Source organism: Neovison vison, chromosome 7 (assembly GCF_020171115.1).
Source record: "Neovison vison isolate M4711 chromosome 7, ASM_NN_V1, whole genome shotgun sequence".
Classification (NCBI taxonomy): domain Eukaryota; kingdom Metazoa; phylum Chordata; class Mammalia; order Carnivora; family Mustelidae; genus Neogale; species Neogale vison.
The window spans coordinates 13,098,724-13,119,458 of record NC_058097.1 but is presented as its reverse complement, the minus strand read 5'-3'; the positions used below and the strand labels follow the sequence as shown (position 1 = coordinate 13,119,458).

Sequence of the window (20,735 nt, the reverse complement as noted above, 5' to 3'; positions counted from 1 at the left end):
GTTTCCTTTCTTTCTGTGAACTGACTTCTCTTTATTTGACCTGCTCAGCCCAGCAGTGTAGAAGGACTGCTGCTCTGGTTACCTTGGACACTGCTTTCCAGCTAACAATGAAGAGAAAGCACAGGTTGCTTTCTTCCTGGGACACAGAACACATTGAACCCATTTCTTTGACTTCTTTATCTTCTGTGACCAAAGGGCCCTGAGAGCTACGTCATTAAAAAGAGATCTTTGGTGTTGCTGAACATATTGTCTTCATGAAGTCATTTAGAAAGTAGTTGGGGCTGGGACAGGAATTCAGCCACCCCAGGTTCTTACTGAGCACTCACTTAACTGAATAAATTGTCTCTCACCACTGGCAATATCAGGAAAATTGTGGGAAAATGATCCTATGTTCCTGGGAGGAGATAAAATTCAGTCTTCCAAGTGCAGATGAAGTAACAGGTTCTAAGAGTAATGGGAACACAGCTTTGGTGAGGACAATGAGGAGAGGGTTGGGGAAGGCTGCTTTTCTGACTTATCACGATGGATATCAAGAGCTAGAAGGAGAGAAAAAAGGAGGTGTCTTGAGGTGTGGTGTGAGCATTTTATAAGCTTGAGAGCTGGATAGTTGCTTATGACTGACCTAGGGAGAAAACAGTATTTATGGAGTACCTGCTTTGTCCTGGGAACTGTCAGGTCCCTCATCACATTTTATCCTCAACACATCTGTATTATCTCTGTTGCATAGATGAAGGTACTGAGGCTAGGAGGAATTCTGGAACCTCCAAGGTCAGAGAGCTAGTAAATGGTAGCAGAATCAACATCCAAGCCTAGTCCTTGCTGGTTTCAGATTCTGTTCTCTAGGTAACTAACAGCCAAGAAAGTATTAGAGCTAAGTAAGTCTAAAAAGAAAAAAAATTGTTTTTCAAGTGTGAGAGGCAGGGTATATATTATTTAAAAAGCAGCCTGGAAAACATAATTTTCTAAAAGAAAATATTTGTCTAAATATACATGAGGGTTCAGTAATAAGCAAATGGGCATTGAGTAGAACAGGAAGCCCAGGAGGACTTGTTGAAGAAAGTGACTAAAGATGAGCAAACTGATGCTCTTGAGAGGATGAAGTCCAAGGTCACTCAGCTCATATGTTACAGACTTACAGCAAAAAAGGACCACCTCAGGGTGATGGGTGAGACCACTTCCAGGAGGATGGACTGGAGGGGAACACTTCGCAGTGTTCTTCATGGGAGTACCAAAACGAGTCTCACATTTCTTGTGTTTTCTTTAGGGTCTGTGATGACCTGAGCAAAGAGGAAAAGAACGAGACTGATGAGTTTCTTGAAGAGTGCATTATTGATCCTTCACTTCGAGAACGTCTTTCCATTCTCTCCCGCACCTTTGAGAATCAGAGGAGGCTGGTTCAGGCAGACAGCATGCTCTTCTTGAGTAACATTTTCACTATTGAGCCCCTGGTGAGCACATAAATAAAATCTGACCATACAATAAACATAAGTGGGGGCACAAGGCTTATTTTGATAAAAGTACTCACTCTGGGATTGATACTGAGCTCTGGGAGCATAAAGATTTTAGCTGAAAGCCTCACGTCGTTATGGGACACTGAATGAAGGCTAGCGGTAAGAATGCTCACAGATCACATTCATAGGTCATACTTTCTACCTGCCAATTGCTGTGTTAAACATCTCATATGTGTTACTCGATTTATCTTGTTTATATATGTGTTATCTTACAACAGCCTTATAAGATATAATCAGTTCTGCATTCTACAGATGAGGAAATTAAGACTTAGAAAAATTCAGTAACTTTCTCTAAGCCAAGTAGTGTCCACATTTAGAAGTGATTCCCTGACCAGCCTGACTCAAGGACAGATTTCCTCAACCTCTGCACTCTTGACCTCTGGAGCTAGATAATTCTTTGTCCTGTACATGATAAGATGTTTAATAGCATTCCTGACCTTTACCCACCAGATGCTAATTGTGACAGCCCAGACTGTCTCTAGCCATTGTCACATGTTCCCTTGTCAGGCAGAATCACTTGGGTTGAGAAGTACTTTGTCTTTAATTCACTCAATAAATACTTACTGACTGTATGTTCTATATTAGGGACTATGTGTGTACAAGGCATGAGTGAACAAAACAGATTTAGTCCTCAACCTCATTGCTGAGAGCTGGGCCAGACCTAGAACAGGTTTGGTCTGATTCTACAGACCCAGCTCTGGACCACATTCCCTACTGCTTCAAAATGAAAGTAGCTAATGACCTTACACCCAACAAGTATAGAGTGATATGAGGGTAAAGATAGCAATAGAAGTTGAGAAAGCCTTGGGGTGCTTGGGTAGCTCAGTTGGTTAAGGTTCTGGCTCTTGATTTTTGCTAAGGCCATGGTCTCAGGATCATGAGATTGAGCCCCACGTCTGGCTCTACATTGGGCTCCACACTGGCCATAGACACTGCTTAAGATTCTCTCTCTCCCTTTCCATCTGCCCATCCTCCTCTGCTCATTTGCTGCATACTCACTCTCTCTCGCTCTCTCTCTCTCTCAAGAAGAAGTAGTAGTAGTAGGAGGAGTAGAAGTAGTTGAGAAAGCCCAAAGCTAATTGGAGCTGCTGGATTGTTACTTCCAAATCATCTGGAGAGAAGACATGGGCACATGGACATGTTAGAATGCAAGCTTACTGGTGGGAAATGCCACTGACTTGTGGCATCCTATTTTCCTTATGTCTGTGCTTCCAAACTGTTTTTAAAGGATAGAAGATAGAAAGGGGATTCCATAGCTGAGTAAGTTTCACAAACAGGAGTTTCAATATTTTTTTAAAGGTTTTGAAAGACGTCTTAGTTTTTAATATGATAATGTGCATTATAATTTCCAAGAGAGAGCCTTCCCCTTGGAGACATGCCTTGGGACTATTGTTGTGTGACTGTTTGGTAAAGACAGTCAGTATACTAGTTCAGAGGTTGAGGTAATTATCATAGGCCAAATTAGAGAAGGTTTCTTGAGAGAAGAGCCTTGAGTTAGGTCTTTCAGGACAGGGCTTTTGAAAAACAAAATGGGGGACGTGTAGGACATGGATAATTCAAGGCTCCAGGAATGGATCAGTTTGCTTGAAGTAAGGGGTTGATGTGGGTAGTAAGGTTGGAGATAGGACTTGAGGCTAAATCTCACCTTAGAAGACTGTCCAGGGCTCAGTTAAGCAAAGGGGTCTTCAGATATGATGGGCTAGACCAGCAAGAGGTTAAAACAAAATGGACATGTAGTCTTGGGAGAACAGGACAGGTGCCTGTGATAATAGGTCAAGCCAAAATATGTTAGGAAGGCATTATAAGTCCAAGCGAGCCAAGGCTGAGCTGGACAGAGGCAGGGAAGAGCAGTCAGTCATGGTAATCTTAGACACGCTGGTAAGGTCCAGAGCATAGAAGTCCAAGATTCTTCCCAGCTGGTACGGGAGATCTGGGCTGATGACTACTGTTCTGTTTGTCCTAGCCTTCTGGGAATGAATGGCTCTGGGATGGCAAACACTGGGGGTCAGTATTGGGTGAGAGGACCCCAGGTGTGTTTTGCACATTTTCAATTCAGAAAGTAGAAAGACTACGGTTACCTCAGATTTACTTCTCTTCAAGAGCTCTTCCTTAACTTAAAGCTTCTTATGGAGACTGGGGAGACACATGTGTGTTAAAATGTGGTATTTAATATGATTGCTTTTGAACTCTAGATAGGAACTGAATTGGGCGTTATTATCACAAGGCATCTTTTCACCATTAGGAAGAAAACTTTTTTTTTTTAAATGGGGATATATAGAAGTAGTATCTTTCAAATAAATGAGACTAATTTTGTTTATATTGTGTGAAAAAAATCACTGGAAACAGGAAGGGGATAATATTCACTTAAAATATAAGTGGTGTTTATGGCATCTATAATGATTTTGTTTTTTCTGTATATGATTCTCTTTTCTTCTCATAATATTCATTAGCCAGTTCTTGACAATCTTTACAAAATGAAAATGAAGGCATGGAACTTTCCTAGTGTCTTCTTAAAGTTATCCTGGTCAAAACAGCTGAACTCAGTGTCAGTGAATTATTTATTAATTTTAAATCTCCCTTTTTTCTCCTCCTTTGAGATCTTAATGGTTTTGTAGAAATGCATTTCTTGTAAATGTAATATAATCTTACCTTAATGTAAATTAATCTGAAGCTATTTTATAGGGAAAATTTTTGCCATTTTTATGAGCTTCCTGATGCAAATGTGTGCTATATGCATTTTCTGCTGTTGAGGTTTTGGTCTTCTGATACAAGTAAATAAATGCTACAGTAGTTTTGGATGAGAGAGTTGGGAAAGGACTTACAGAAGAGATGAGACCTGAACTGAATTTTGGAAGAAGGGTAAGTGGAAAGGAAGGAGAATATTTCCAACTGGGGAAATTGTGAAACTAAAATATTAAATAACAATGAATGGACCAGTTTTGCTAGGGCAGACAGTCATGGAAGGATGGGAAGGTGAGTAGAGGAAGGTCTGGGCTGCCTGGCCCAGCTGTTGAATGGTAGACTGTAGCCTCCTGCTTCTCACAGTGTGTGTCTGCAAATACTGGGTCTGAGGGGGGTGATGTGCATTCCTTGAAGAAAGGAAGTTCTGTGGTCAGAGAAGTTTGAGAAACATAGTTCAAGAAAAAAAAGATTCTCCAGAGGGTAGAGTACAAGCAGTATTTTTCCCCATGACCATAGACCCCCTTCTCCTACAAAGCATGCCCAGCGTATTGGAGGCTCACTGTGGGGCTTGCAGTAGGTGAGTGACGTGTACAGATGTTTTAGAAATATTACCTGGGTAGCCACAAGTCGATTAAATTGGAGGAGGATGGATTGGGGCTGGGAGAGGGTATGGGTCAGGCGAAATGTGCCAGGGCAGGAAGTACCAGGGAAACCGAACGTCTCTGCAGGCAAGTTCAGGGTGATGTGTGAAGGTCATGCTGACCTGGATGGTCAGCCTACTGATGGTTGGAAACCAAAGGAAATGTCAGATGTGGGAGATACTCAAAAGAAAGGTATTCAAGTGCTTTGTGATTGGTTGATGAGGGCGAAATGTGATGAATTACACATCTCTTCAGATCAGAACTAGAGTGGCTGGGAGAATTATGATGTCTTTGATGGAAATTAGCAAATAAGGAGTCTTGGGTTTAATTCCTGGCTTTGCTAATAGCATATGTGACCTTAAACAAGCCATTTGATCTCTCTTGGCTTTGGTTGCTTGTACACAAAATAAGGATGTTGGGGTAGGACCCTTAGATCCTTTTTGATTCAAAAAGTTTGATTCTCCAATTCGGTAACAAACTCTGAGCTCCTTAAGTTAAGGAGTGCCTTATCTTTATCTGTACCTCAGGCCTACCACTCTGCCAATAAATGGAAGGTGGAGGGTGGGAGGGAAGGAGGGAGAAAGGCAGGGGAAAAGGAAGGAATGGAAATCAGCTGATGATCATGAGTCTGGTTCTGAATATGTTGAATTTGAGACGACAATAGACGTCCAAAAAGTTCTGGAAATGCAGTGTTAAATATGTAGGAGAGGAATCAGAAGTGGAAGCAAGATTTATGACTATTACATAGAAGTCTTCATTGAGGGCATGCAAAGAAGATGGGAATTGTAAGCGTAGAGCAAACTAAGAAAATTGCAGAGGGCCCAAGACAGACCTGACATGCTCACCTTGAGAAGCCTGCGAAGAGAGGAGAGGCTGTAAATTCGCAGAGAAGGATAGCTAAGAGGAGAAGCAGCCATCTGGGAGCACAGCAGCATATCTCACATAGCTTTCTACTGTATTCTGGCAGGTTCTTCACCGTTTTCTTCTGAACCTTGCTCATGTATTAGATCAGCTATGCCAAATGCCCCCTATTTAATTTCTGACAGATGAGCTATGCATCAGCGATTCGTTTTTTTTATTACAGTGTGATTCCTTTTAATTAGCTTTTTGACTATGAGTTGAGTTCACAGTAGAAGCAGGGAAGATTAAAACCAAGCAGTGTTACCTACTGATCTAAAAATCAATCTCAAATGGATACCCTATCCACAAAAATAAAAATAAAAATAAAAATAAAAGGCAGATGTCAGGGCTTAGAGACCACCTTATTTCTGAAGGGTTCTTCAGCCTCTGTGTCCTGAGGAAGGACATTGTCTTCAGATGAAGTAAACTTAAAAAGGGGGGAAAAAAAGCTATTACCTTAGGGTCTGGAAGGAAGTAAGAAATGATATGCTTATTGTGTCAGACCCACATCTAAATATCTTGACTCTTCCATGCATCACCTAAAACTAAGTTTAGTTTAGCCCTTACTGTGTTCTGTGCATATTGAATGTTTTATGGGAACATTGTTCCTATTCCAGAGGCTCTTGTAATTTAAAGCAAGTAGATTTAGGATCCAGATCAGTCACTGTCCCTAAAAGGCCCACAGGTAGTGATAAGTATGAATTTAATAAAATTGTATTAATTTGATCATTTGAGAAGTCGTTTAACTCAGTGCTGACCCAGATTCTAGAACTGCAAGATCTTACTCTCTTCTACCACCTGTTCACCACTTCGTCACTGGGTAGTTATATTGTCTTAGCTCACTTTCTCCTCAATATGCTCATCATATAACATGGCCATATAGTCTGTTGTTCAAACCTGGAGTTATGCTGGATGCCTTGAGTATGCACTGATATGGTCTCAGAATGCAGAGGTAGGGGTTTGTCTTTTGAGAGACCCCAGAGGTGTTCACTGGTAGAGAAAGGGGGTAGACAGGGACCCAGAGTGACCACTGGGGCAGATACAGGACAGAGGTCTGGAAGGATTTTTTTAAAATCTCGGTAATTTATTGATTTTCTAGTGGTAGGCCATGATTATTGTTCTAGTCATAAATACATGTGATATATTACTACTATTTATATCAAGTTTCTCATGTCAATTCTTTCGATAATGTCTTGGAATATTAACCTAGGATTTTCCACTTATGCCTTGCCTAGGGAAGGTACTGAGTTCTGCAGAATACTGATTATTTCTCAAGCTATCTGCTTCTGTGTATTTTCTTCCCCCACTTTGGAAAAAAATTGCAAAACTGAGTCTATTATGAATGTTTTGTGCCTTCCAGAAAAGCAAGTGGAATCGACTACTTTCAGAACTATAATATTCTATTTTACTAGATGGACTCTGGCTATACAGGATTTTGACAGTCTCATTATGTTATATCCTCTGCTTAGGTCTTTTGGGTACCCTGAGTGAGAGAGATTCAGAGACAAAAACCACAAATCTGAGAACCGCGAGGCAAAAGACTATCACAGGGCAAAAAGAGAATTAAGCTTTCAATTTCCATGGGTATCTGGGAGTCCTCTGAGAAATCACAACACAGACGTGCTGGCCTTGTTTCTGGACTCTGGTACTCCTAGTTCAGGTCATACTTCAAAGATGTAGCAATTTTCTGAATATTGAACACTTGGTATTTTCTCAAAAAGAAAGGCCTGGGAAAGTAAAGATACTTGCCCAAACTGATCCTAACTGATTGCCTGACATCGGCGATCAGGGCAAACACTTCTACTTCTGTTAGCAAATGTCTTTTCCATCAAAGAAAACTTCATCCAGTATCCCTAGGGAAGCTTTACCTTAATTTAACTAAGCCTCGAAAAGGGAGGGAAACTTGATCATTCCTTTATTACCATGTAAGTAATAGTAAACCATGCTTTGTCGTTACCTAAGCCTACAGAAAAGATGCCGTTCAGCAATTCAGACGGATAGCAGAGCTCAAATTTAGTTTGCTTTATTTTCCCCAAATCGGCATAGCATGTAGGCTCAGCAGAACCAGGTTGGGTGGAAGCCCAGATCGCTACCAAAAGAGGAAAGATCTAGCTCTTTACTGCAAACCCCTTCCACTTCTTGTACCATTAGTCATGAGTCACATTGCAAACATGTGGGAGCTGACTCCTCGGAAATGGACACCAGAAGGGAGAAAGGAGGGCAGGAATCTGCTGAGAGCAAACTGCCCTTGACAAGTCACAGCTCTTCTGTCAGTATGATTTTCCATCCTTCAGCCTCCCTTTATTATTATTTGTCCTCTCTGATCCTTATGCTCAGGCAAACCTTTTCCAGCTGTGCTGGTACGTCCTCTGTTGTACTGGAGAGATTTTGTAGGTCTTGAAATAAATTAACAGCCTTCACTGTTGAAAGAGACATGAATCTTGTCTCTCTACAGAAGGGCATGAACGTCACACACAACTGCCTCAGCTCCTAGAAAACCCCAGTGGAATTTTCATTGCATAGGGGTTGGGGTATCTCACTGAAGACAGAACACAACTTTAGTGAGACTTGCTCTGACAGATGGCCAGACCTTAGACCCCTCTCTTAGAAAGTTTACTGGTCATTATTTTGAGATCAAAACTTTACTAAAATCACAGTGTCTTGCCCCAGGAATTACAGTGGAGTAGAAAAGTCTCCTTGAATATCATGTGCCAACTCAGTCTTTTCTCTCAATAATAATTAGGGTAGTTTACCTTCAGTACGTTAGCTTCCATTTTTTTTTTCCCTTATGTCTTTTTGAGACAACTTCTACTTGCCCTAAATGGTGATAAAGGGAGCCATGATTTCTCTTATTGATCTGGAAGATTCTAGAAGTGCAATTGTAGATGGTGAAACAGATTATAATTTCTCATCAGTGCTTCTCTTTTTAATTGATTGATAGGAATTTAATTAAGAAGTTATTTTTATTTCCCAAGAGAAATTTTACATTTTTTCCTTAAATATGATAACACAGCTAAAGGTATTTGTTTACATAGTCAGGAATTTTTCCATTTGGTGGAACATAATGAAATTCATCACGCATTACACAGCTGCTCTTGAAATCATTTTTCACTGACCTTGTTCTGAACTGACTGCACCTTGACCCAACCAGGATAGCTTTATAAAGACCTTCCAATACATTTCTGAAGAGCTTCAACGCATGAATGTTGACTGTGTGTCGTCCAAAGGAGACTCCTGTGAGTCACCTTCCAATGTACCTGCACATATGAACATACAGTGCCTCCTACTTCGTTCACCAGGTCCTCCTGGCCTCATCTAAGCCTGGTTATCAGTTGTAATGTTTTTAGATTTCATCTGGCATTTTTTTTAATGATGTGAGAAAGGTGAGGCCTGATCTTTTGTTATAATTGGAGGGGGTTCAGGAAATTAAAGAAAAATATATTGTAAAATCCCAGTTCTCCCACTTATGGTTGGTGTTGTCTTGGGTGAGATACTTAATCTCTGTTTGGTTGTCTTATCTTTAAAATGGGGATAATACTTAACAAGATTGCAAAGTTTAAAGTGGGTATTGTACACCGGTACTTACCACAGTGCTGGGAACATGCGCTCTTGGTTAATGGTTGCTGATATTATGATTTAGAGTTAGATGTGATTCCGTCTCAGCAGATTAGGGAGTATGATTGGAAAAACATAACATTAGAGTGGCAAACATTTAGATCGCTCTTCTAAATTTAAGTTGGGGGTTAAAATGCAACTAATTAAATTGACAAATGTCGACATTAAGTCATTATGTAAACTGTTTTCCAGATAAACCAAGTAGATTAAGTGTATTTGTAACTCTGTTTCTTGCAGTTGGGTTCTGATTTTGCAAAATTCGCAAAAATAATCCTTCATTGGAAGGGAGGCAGTGAGGGATGAAGGAAGGAAGGAGAAGGGGAGATGAGTGATAAGTGGGAAGGAAGGTGATTTTTAAGATATTTCCCTTTTTATTTAAGGATTTTCATGGGAGATCTTTAAAAGAACCACTTTAGTCATTGTCAATGTAAGTTTTTAAGAAGATAATTTTAAAAGGACACTCTCCTCCTGAAGGTATCCATCACCTGTGATGAACTAGTGGCAGGGTGTCCATAGACTTCTTACAGAAAGTCTTGGAACTGAATCCGTCAAGTCACTTGGTTGGTTGTAATTATTCCAGATGGAAAGATGAAGTTCCATTTCCAGAGTCATGTAATATTTGAGTAAAAGCTGCAATATGAGAGTTTGCTTAAGACCTGAAAACTTGATTCAAATTCAGAGCTCAATTTGAATTCAGTTCAATTCAAACTTGATTCCTTCTAGAAGACCACTTGATCAGTAAGTAAAATGCAGCTATGGATCTGAGGAACAAAACCAAAACATTAAGACTGAAAAGGAAAATATTTGTAACATAACTGAAGGCCATTTTGACAATTATTTTCAACAAACAACATAATAGTCACTTACAGATCATATCCTAGATACTCAGTCTTTCTTTTGGAGCAGGAGAATAGACTTACAGGAGAGGGGTCATGCACGGAAGGAACACAGAGCAGCAGGGGTTCTGTGCCATGAGGCTGCTTTCCGAGGACCGGAAGAAGGGATATTAATGGCAGAGCAGCCAGGGAAAATTCTGAATGTTTTCCTTTTCAGAAAGAGACTTTAGAATGGAACAATAACAAAGGGAACATTCTTTTCAGAGACTTAATTTCAGGAGGGTTGGAGAAGTGATGTGAAATGTTTCAGAGCTCTGTAAGTGAAAAGTGGGGTCAGTTTAGGCTGATCGCCTGTTTCTGAGGTTTATTTTCTCTGATTTGCTAGAAAGTGCTATGTTGAGTTTTTGCCATAAAGAAATAGAAGTTATTTCACTTTTATTTTAATCCCAACTGAAAAATAAGTGTCCTTCTACATGTTCTTAACTCCTTCAAATGACCTAATATTGAAAACATCCCTCTGTGAAAGGGAACTGAATGACCACACTTCTGTTTTTATAGATACGCATAGTCCTCTTAATGCACATGACCTGTGACAAGCCCATTATGTTGTCCCCTCAAGAGGGTTTTAGAATCGGATTCATCCTTGAATTTCCTCCCAGGGCTCAGTAAAACCTGCAAGTTACCCACAGCTGTCTCAGGCCGGGCAAAACCCCTGCAGCCCAGGATAAGACAGCACTGAGCCCACAGTCCCATTCACTCAGGCTGAACCCTCTGGACTCAATTTCCTTCACCAAGCAGAAGTGCTTCTCAGCCCTGGGAGCCTCCATATCAGAGGATCCTCTTACGGATCACATCCAAACACCAGCACTCCCTCCTCTGGGGGGTTTCTGGTCACCCATGGATTGGGCCTTCCCACCATTTTCCAACTCACCGGTTCTGATAATCAGGCTTCTGTGATGATGGGGTGTCCAGGAATGCTTCCGGGATAGAACTTAAGTGTGTTGCCTTTTTGTATGCATATGGGCTTTGGGTTCTCTTGCTGGGATAATGTTTTTGAAAGTGGTCTGGCTTACCCCAAGCCATAAAATGCTTGAATTTTCTCACAGGTACTGAGCTTATATGATTTCTGGTGTATCCTTAAGGGCCACTTCCTCCTGTTCTAGTGAGACTTTTCTGGCATAGGTTTTCTCAGGATCCAGGGTAGCATCTTTGGTCAGTCAGTTTGGATAGAAACAGGTCAGTTGTGTCCATTCTATATCCCCAAACAAAGCAGTGTCTAAACCCACCAGGGGAACACATTTGTCTCTCAGGAGGAAGCCCGGGTCTTCAGCTGTTCGGAGATGGAATGCCCACTGATGGACCCGTGAACAGATGAGTCACCTCTTCTGCCTGGCCTCTTTGCCCTTTCTAGCCATGGGTGTTCCTAATGCTCCATGTCATTGGAACCCCCACAAATCATTAAAGGGCGAGTATTTTCCATTTATCAGAAGGGAGCAGGTACTTGTTTCAAGGTTTGGATAAGTGCCACAGGGCAACGCCTCAAAAAGTGAAAATGCTTAGGGCTTCCCTCTTCCCCACATGCTCTCAGAGGCTTCTTTCAGCTCTAAATTTGCACGAATTTGGAGTTCCAGTTGAGGAGAAAGTGGCAGAAATAGGTTGCAAAGTTGAATAGGCATCTGCTAATAAGAACACAGCGTGAAAACTGTGTGCTGATTGGCGTATGACTGATTGGATAATATGTCGAGAACTATGAGCCACCAGTGGTTTAGGACCAGGAACGAAGCAGTCCCTGTGTTCATGGGGCCTCATCCTCGTGGGCTGATCTGGGCTGTAAGAGCTCCCAGGACCCACAGGATGCTCATGGTCCTCACTGCTGCTTCTGTGCCCTTTGTCATTGTGAAGTCAGGGGACACTGCCTGGGAAGTACACTAATCAGTCTATTACCTTCATAAACAAACCCAAGCAGGCTCTAGTTTGCTATTTGCACCCTCCTGTTTGATGTCTGCATTTTAAACCACTTTGTTCTCTGCTCAAATCTTTACTCCAGCACTATGTTCATTTTGGCCAGACTAGAATGAATAGAATATGTATTGGGGATTTTCTGAAACTGGAACCTAATTATTTACCAGGTTGTCTTTTCTTATTTTTCTGTTTAGTTGGTGGTATCATTTAAAGATCTTTGGATGTGATTATCACTTATGCCCAATTTAATTTTTTTATTAACATATAATGTATTATTAGCCCCAGGGGTACAGGTCTGTGAATTGCCAGGTTTACACACTTCACAGCACTCACCATAGCACATACCCTTCCCAATGTCCATAATACTTATGCCTAATTTGATCTATTTACAAAAATCATTGAAAAAATATATGCTTTTTCCTCCCCCTATTTTTTCAATACATTCATCTTATTCTTTCCAGGTGGCAAAAAAATAGTATCAATTATAGTAAACATTTTTTGAGCTCTTACTAAGTACGGAGCATGGGGCAAAGCATGTGACCTGCATGACCTTGTCAGACCTTGGGTGGGAAACCCTTCGAGGCAGGTAGGACTACATCTCCTTTTATAGCCCTGACAAGTTCATGAAGAGGCCTCAGGTTACATGGTCAATACAACAATATTTTTCAAGAGATCCTTCAAGGGAATTTCCATATGTGGCCTGTTGTATATTATAATTTCAAAACTAGATTTCTCTATTATGACTTTTGAGTGATTTGCATTAAAACAAGAACTATCACATTGGATTAGAATCAGTGTTTGACCATAAGAGGCTCTTAATCTCACAAAACAAACTGAGGGCTGCTGGGGGAAAGGGGGTTAGGGAGAGGGTGGTGGGGTTATGGACATTGGGAAAGTATGTGCTATGGTGAGTGCTGTGAAGTGTATAGACCTGGCGATTCATAGACCTGTACCTCCAGGGGCACCTGGGTGGCTCAGTGGGTTAAAGCCTCTGCCTTCAGCTCGGGTCATGATCCCAGGGTCCTAGGATTGAGCCCCGCATCGGGCTCTCTGCTCAGTGGGGAGCCTGCTTGTGATCTCTGTCTGTCAAATAAATAAATAAATAAAATCTTAAAAAAACACACACACACACAGACCTGTACCCCTGGGGCTAATAATACATTATATGTTAATAAAAAAATTAAAAATTGGAAAAAAAAGAATCAGTGTTTGACCTGGTCATTGTTTTGCCTTGGGCCATTGTTATGTTTGCGCAGAATTACGGTATTTTATTATGTTGTCACCTCAAGAGTAAGTTAGCCCATCTGGACCTTGTATGCATATATATAAGGCGCAGCACGTCCCAGGTTTATTATACAGTATTTGTATGCACATTTATCCTCCCTCTAAGATGTGGGTTCCATGCAGTCTCAGACCACACCCTTCTTCATCTCTGCAACCTAGTGCTGGTCATCTGTTGATACAATGAATGTCCATTGAATGCACAAATATTGAAAATGTTCTAAATACCCAAGCTTCCTTTAGTATTTATATATTCATGAACTCACTGAAATTACCTTTGAAGCTCATTTCCAAATTGTACCATCTCTTAGCAAGTAGCATAAATTTACTGTTGGGTAAAATAGTACTTTATTTAATGTGTTGTAAGAACATTTCCTTCAGGTTTCTTGGGGTTATACCATAGGAGCAACACTTAAAAGCAGTGCCTTCTCTTCATCACATAGGGGATTTTTTTGGTTTGTTTTTTTATTTAAAGATTTTATTTAAAGAGTGTGTGAGTGGTGGGGAGGAGCAGAGACAGGGGGAAGGGAGAGACTCTTAAGCAGACTCTGGGCTGAGCATGGAGCCTGATGTGAGGCTGGACCTCAGGACACTGAGATCATCACCTGAGCCAAAATCAAGAATCAGATGCTGAACCGACTGAGCCACCTGGGTGCCTCTTCATCACACTGTTTTTTAATGATTCTTTTCATGGTTTTCAGGAAGGTGATGTCTGGCCTAACTCATCAGCTGAAATCACGGTGTACTTTAATCCTCTGGAAGCCAGGCTCTACCAGCAGACAGTTTACTGTGACATTTCAGGTAAAGACTTTCTCTAAGCAGCAAACTCTATGTGGCAAAACCAGGTGCCTAGAGCATCAAATGAGGGTGCCTGTGTGTGTGTGTGTGTGTGTGTGTGTGTGTGTGTTTGGACTATAGGAAGTGCATTGATATCAATAGAGGAATAACAGAGTCAAGTCATGGACTTCTCATTTTACTCTAGAATAGATCAGACTTTGCAGACTTTGAAGTACATTATAACTGTGGTGTGGTCAGGGCAAGGGGGATGGGAAACCATGGATCTGGGTTTCCTCTTGATTTTTAGAGCAGTAGCAATATTACTTGACACAAATTTTCAGAATTTTGTTTTTTGTTCTTTTTATAATATTTGGCTATTTAATTTTTCCTTTTTGAGCTTTGAATCAAAATAACGCATGCCAAGGAGGATAGAAAGGCAGCCTGGCAGTGGCCAGAATCAGCATGGGGGAGGTACAAGGAGAGTGGCAACTTGGTAGCTTCAGAAGATTGGATACAGAGAGAAGAGTTAAACAAAAAAGTAATCAGGATAACAAGAGCCAGAATTATTTTTCTCCCTTGGAGGAGGCAGAAAGATATATATATATGTCTTCCATATATATGAGAAGTCTTTGGTATTGGAACAGAATTGGAGTTATCGCTATGAACCCATGGTTGCTATGCACAGATATAGAATAGATATGTAAATGTGGGTATATGTTTATGTATATTTCCTACCTATGAACACTGAGAGGTCCTGGCAGCTTTGAAAGCCTAGTAGCAATGAGAACTCCTCACACCCAAAGCTTGGTTTCTGAATCCCAATCTCTTCTAAGAGGGACTTTTTCCAGGACTAAGGCAGGGAAAGAACAAGATGAGCCTTGAACACCCTTTCATATTGGAAACTAAGGAAATGCTCAGAGAATGACAGGGACATGTCAAAATGATACAGAAACCAGCAAAGGGACTCCCACTGACCAAATCTGGAACAAGTGAAGAATCAAGAAAATAATGATACTAATAGATTATAATCCACTGAATAAATAGGAATCTATGAGTCCACTAAATAAAAATTTATTGTTCGGCAATCATGGTAATAATCAGTGCAGGTAAAATAACATTCTTAAGATTTAATGGCCCTCAAAATATCCTACCTTAAAATGCTTATTAACTATAAAGGGGAGAAATTTAACTTTACCATGAAGAAGTCTGGGAAATGTTATTTTAATTAAGACCAGCAGTAATGTGGCAGGTCAACCTCATGGACTACTCACTAGGATACCATCAGACCACAGGATCTCTTCAATGCTATTAGAGCCAAAATATCTAATACGGATCTAATTGTGGGGAAACATTAGACTAACCCAGATTGGAGAACAGAACAAAATTACCAGCCTGTAATCCTCAAAGACATCAAGCTCATGAAAGTCAAGAAAAGACCGAAGAACTATCCTAGATTGAGGGAGACTCAAGAGACACATCTGGGTGTAACACGTGAGTGTGGGCTGGATCCTTTGCTATAAAGCAGATTATTGGGTAAAGGGTGTATGGAAGTTCTTTGTACTACTCTGGAAACTTTTCTGTTTTTAAAAAATGTCTCAGAATTCTTTTTTAAAAGGCTGGTGCAGATAAATATGTAAAACAATTAGATAGCAAGAATAAAAATTTAACTAGTAGTCTATTTCTCCAGTGTTACTTTTAAGAAGCACTTCTAGATGTTTCTTGCAGGGGTAATTTTCCTTGCTAGTTCTATGCTTAAATTGATTGCTATTTGTTGATTTATCAACTTCAGATACTACATGTGAGTCCCCACTATGAAAGATAAGAATTTAGTTCACATATGATCTCATTGTCCCCCTTGCTGGCCTTATTGAGTTATAATTTACATGCAGTGAAATTCACCCTATTTTGGTGTACAGTCCTGTAAACTTTGACAAACCTAAACATTCATGTAATGGCACAAAATAAAGAGACAGAATATCTCCATCATACCATAACGTTTCCTCATGCCACTTTGCATGCCGTCCCGTTCCCCATCTCAGCCCCTGCCAACCCAGTTATTTTTATTATATTTTATTTTATGAGTTTTATTTATAGTCTTAAATAATAAACTTAAAACTGTATTTTTGTTCCATCAACTCTACAGTATTTCTTGACGTGTCAGAGTATTGGGACCCCTTACCTGCCCTCTGCCATTCCACCCTGTTTCTCCCTCTTACCTTCTGTCATTTGTTTTACATTCATATTAGAATTGTTGGTAACCATATTTAAGGTCTCTGTTTTGTCTACATGAATTTTATATACACTGAAGGGCTCAATTTATTCCAGGATTACATTTTGCCCTCCATTGGTTGAATGTTCTGACCTCTGTTGGTGGATGTTAACCGCTCAAAGAATTCCCCTAAGATCTGTCTGTGTCAAGTAGTTTCTCTTTCTTCATTGTCCATCAGTTTTCACCATTATGCTCCATTTTAGCTTACTCCATCATTGAATCGACTCTTCCGTGCAGGTTTTGGGTTCCCCCCGCCCTGACCAATATTTCTAATTTTTCATTTCTTCACTCTCGTCTAATTGTAGAATGTGTGCTCTTCTTTTCCTTGAAGACGTTTTTTCTCAGAGCCTACCAGCTTCTCATTCTAAATCAGATCGACCACCTCCTACACATTTGTTACTCAGGAATTTTTAAAGTTTCTATGTGTGTTCCATTATAACTTTTTACTCTCACTTTGCTAGAGTAGATTCTTCAGAAAGGGTCTATAGGAGGGAAACTTTGATCCTTGAATGCCTGTTAATGTCTCACCCTCCATATTCACTTGATAGCCTGGCTGATATTTCTAGGTTCAAAGTAATCTCTCCTCAGAAGGTTGAAGACATTGTGCGAACTTTATGGTATAAGTCCAGAAGTCTGAAGTCACCTAATTCACATTCCTTGGTGGTTGGCCTGTTATTTCTGTCACAGTGTTTTCTAGAGTTTTCTTTTTGTACTTGAGGTCTGAAATGCCATGAAGCCATATCCAAGAGCAAGTTTTATAATTTATCCTCCTCAGCTTTCTGTGGACCATTAGAGTCTGCTTCCTCATGTGTTACTTCAGTTCTGGGAAATTGTATTTTTTTTAATGTACTTTCCTCCATTATTTTTCATTTTATTCTTCTGAAACTCTTAACAGTCTGGTATTAGACCTACAGGATTGATCATCTGTTCTCAAAGAATCAGATTTTAATCAAACATGAGTAATATATGACATTAAATGCCATCTAATGCTATTAGATAAGGGTGCCAAGAGAAATATTTATTTGTCAGAAAATTCAGGTAGAAAGTACCAGGCAGTCATAGGGATCCTTCCAGTGCTTTCTGGTCCATGATTGTCCTTGTGTATAAGAATGAGAAAACGGGTTCAAATTTTCAGAGTGGTTAGTGCTTCTTACCCCTCCTGTGTAACATGCAGGTCTCCCAGGATGTACAGCTGTGGTGGCTATTTTAATGATAAAATATTAAGTGGTGAGAGAGCAGCAGGAGTACATGATCGCTATAGCTTCAAGTGCAAAAATCCCACTTCTGCTCTACCTAGCATGGTTTTAGTCTGCATCTACATAGTCACTTTTCTCTGTGTATCAAGGGGCCAGGCAGCGTAGGAACAATGCAGAAGGATGGGCTGGCTGCCTAAGTCAAGACTGTGCTGCCCTCCTCCTCCCCCAAGTATTGTGTCCCTTCCTGACGATGTTTCCCTCATCTTCCCTGCAAGTAACCACCACTTTGCTTTTTAGGATAGTTATTTTTGTTTGTATAAGTTCACTGCCTATGTGTTTATGTCTAAGCAGAATAGTATGATTTTGCTGGTTTAAAAAATGTATGTATTGAAACTATACTCTGTGTCTAACACGTTAGCACTGGGAAGATAAAGCCCTCAGTAAACATTGATTAAATGGATGAGCAATTACATGAAAGAAATGAATGAATGAATGAATGAATGAATCCTAATTTGATCTTGTCTTTGATCTTGGTCTTTCCCTTGTCCATGAATGCAAGATTCTCAAGATGGCCCCAGAATGAATGCAGGATGGACTAGGAGTTTCAGGATTGACATAAATCTGTTTCCACACTTCAAGCCAGCATCCTTTATCCCAGATTCTTAATGGGTCTGGAGGAAATGTTGGTACAGCAGTGTTCAGGCAGAGGCTGGAAATGCTCCAGTGTCCCCCATGCCACAGGTGGTGGGACCTCCCTCCCAGCTCTGACTCCCCCGGGATGTCGTGCTTGGCTGTGTTTCAGGGGGTTGGCTGCTCTCCAGGAGGTTCCCAAACATTACATAACTAGTTGTATTCATCTATTGTTGTGTTTGCAATTCTGAATTCTGCCACAGAATTCACATCCTGGATAAACTGAATAGTATAATTTTCCATCTGCATGACATTCTTCTTTATTTTGTTAGTGGTTTATTAAAAGACATGATTGCCAGAGAAGGGTTTTGTTTACATTGTAATTCCATATTATCTTCCTTGTAAATTCCATGTAATTCTGTGTCTTTTCAAGGGCTGGTGATGATTCCTTAGTATTATCTTCAAAGAGCTGGTAAAACCTCCTGATTTTAGGTCACTAAGAAATGCTTCTTAGGCAGATAGAAAAAGCTCTTTCCCTTGTTTTGTTTTGCTTTGCTTTTGTTTTTTAATGCACTTTGAGCATATAGAAGCAAATACGTACAACTATGCTTCCCCCTCGTGCCTTTATTTCATAAACGATAGCATACTTTACACAGTGATTCTGACACTGCATTTTAAATATTTCTTGCAGATTATTCCATTAACACTAAAGGAAAAGAGTCATTCTCTTTCACGATCATATAGGAAATAGGACATAGATCCACAAATGTGCATAAAATATACTGTGGTGGGTAGAGTAACAGCTTCCCCAAGATGCCTGTGCCTAATCCCCAGAACCAATGAATATGTTGCCGTGTTTGTGTTACATTACCTGACAAAGGGAAATTAGGGCAGAAAATGGAATTTAGGTTACTAATGAGCTGTCCTTAACATAGGAAAATTAATCTGTATTATGTGAGTGGCTCAGTAGATAATCACAAGGGTCCTTAAATGTCAAAGAGGGAGGCAGTATTATCAGTCTCAGTGTCACAATGATGTGATAGGAGAAAGGGTCAGCCAGCCATTTCTGGCTTTAAAGATAAAGGGCCAAGGGCTGGAGAAAAGCTGGAAAAGGCAAGAAAATGGATTTTCCCCTGGAGCCTCCTGAAGGAAACGCAGCTCTGACCACACTTGGATTTTAGTCCAGGGAGACCCAACTTAGATTTCTGACCTCTCTCTCTCTCTATTTTTTATTGTGTTACATTAGTCACCACATGGTACATCATTAGTTTTTGATGCAGCGTTCCATGATTCATTGTGTGTAACACCCAGAGCTCCATGCAACCTGTGCCCTCCTTAATACCCATCACCAGGCTCACCCAATATTTTTTAAGATAATAAACTTATGCATTAAGCATAATTCTTGCATATTATTCCATTAACACTAAAGAAAAAGAGTCGTTCTCTTTCATGATCATATAGGAATCCTTTGTTCATGGTGATCTGTCTCAGCAGCAACAGGGAACTAATACACATACATATGTATTGTCATTATAAGACAAATATTATGTAGCTGCTACCAAGATCCAGAATAGAATATTTCCAGTTCCAAGAAGCTCCCTGTGTGTCCTTCCCAGTGACACTCCCCTCACCCTAAACTCCCCCTGGGATAATCACCATTCTGTCCTTTATGGTCATTATTTCATTGCTTCCATTTATAGTTTTTACCCCAAAGTATGTGCACATAAATAATGAAATTTGGTACTACCTGTTTTGGAAACATACGCATCAGTCTGCACATTTGGAATCAGTCTGCACATCTCATCCATGTTGTTGCTTGTAGCCCTGGTTGTATTTCACTTTCAATGTTGTGTAGTATTCCATCCCGGAAATATACATTCAGAGACAGGAGGTAGCAGGGAAGGCCCTTGTCATTGGTCTTGAAGGAAGCCTCTTGACACACATGAAATGTAACCCACATCTCCAGCTGCAACTTTTTTTTTTCTTTTGCAAGTTTTTATATCTAGGGATCGTGAGTACAAAGATGTACAAAACCAGATTCCTTGTCCTCAGTAAGCATAGCAATGAGGGAGGAAACTGACAAGTAAACCAACACTTACATTGCAGTGCTGTCCAGGGAATGAGTGTGTAATAGGAGAGGGTACGAGGCATACAGCCCGGTCTCGGGTTTTCAGGGAAGGATCCCCAGTGAAAGTGACCCTTTGAAGTATTCATTAATCCAGTAAAAAAAGGATGTGGGGCTGGGACCCCTTCGTGCAAGTACATGGCAAGAGCATGAAATGGCAAAGAACTGCAAATTCTTAGCATGTGGCTGTGGGAGAGACAGAGACTGGGCTGGGAGAAGTGGGGGCAGGAGAAGGGCCTGGAGGCTTGAGGAATAAGTAGCTCAGGGAGGGCTGCCCTTGACTGCAGCACTAAGAACCTTGGAATTGCTC

At 40.5% G+C, this 20,735-nt stretch overlaps 1 protein-coding gene across 1 annotated transcript in view; it reads left to right on the top strand.

Moving 5' to 3' along the window:
• Positions 1-20,735, top strand: part of HYDIN (HYDIN axonemal central pair apparatus protein) — a 326,268-nt gene that overhangs the window by 85,820 nt on the left and 219,713 nt on the right. The window contains exons 9-10 of the mRNA XM_044255773.1: positions 1,265-1,448; positions 14,130-14,229. Of these exons, the coding sequence (XP_044111708.1) occupies positions 1,265-1,448; positions 14,130-14,229 (284 nt within the window). The remainder of the gene's footprint in view (positions 1-1,264; positions 1,449-14,129; positions 14,230-20,735) is intronic.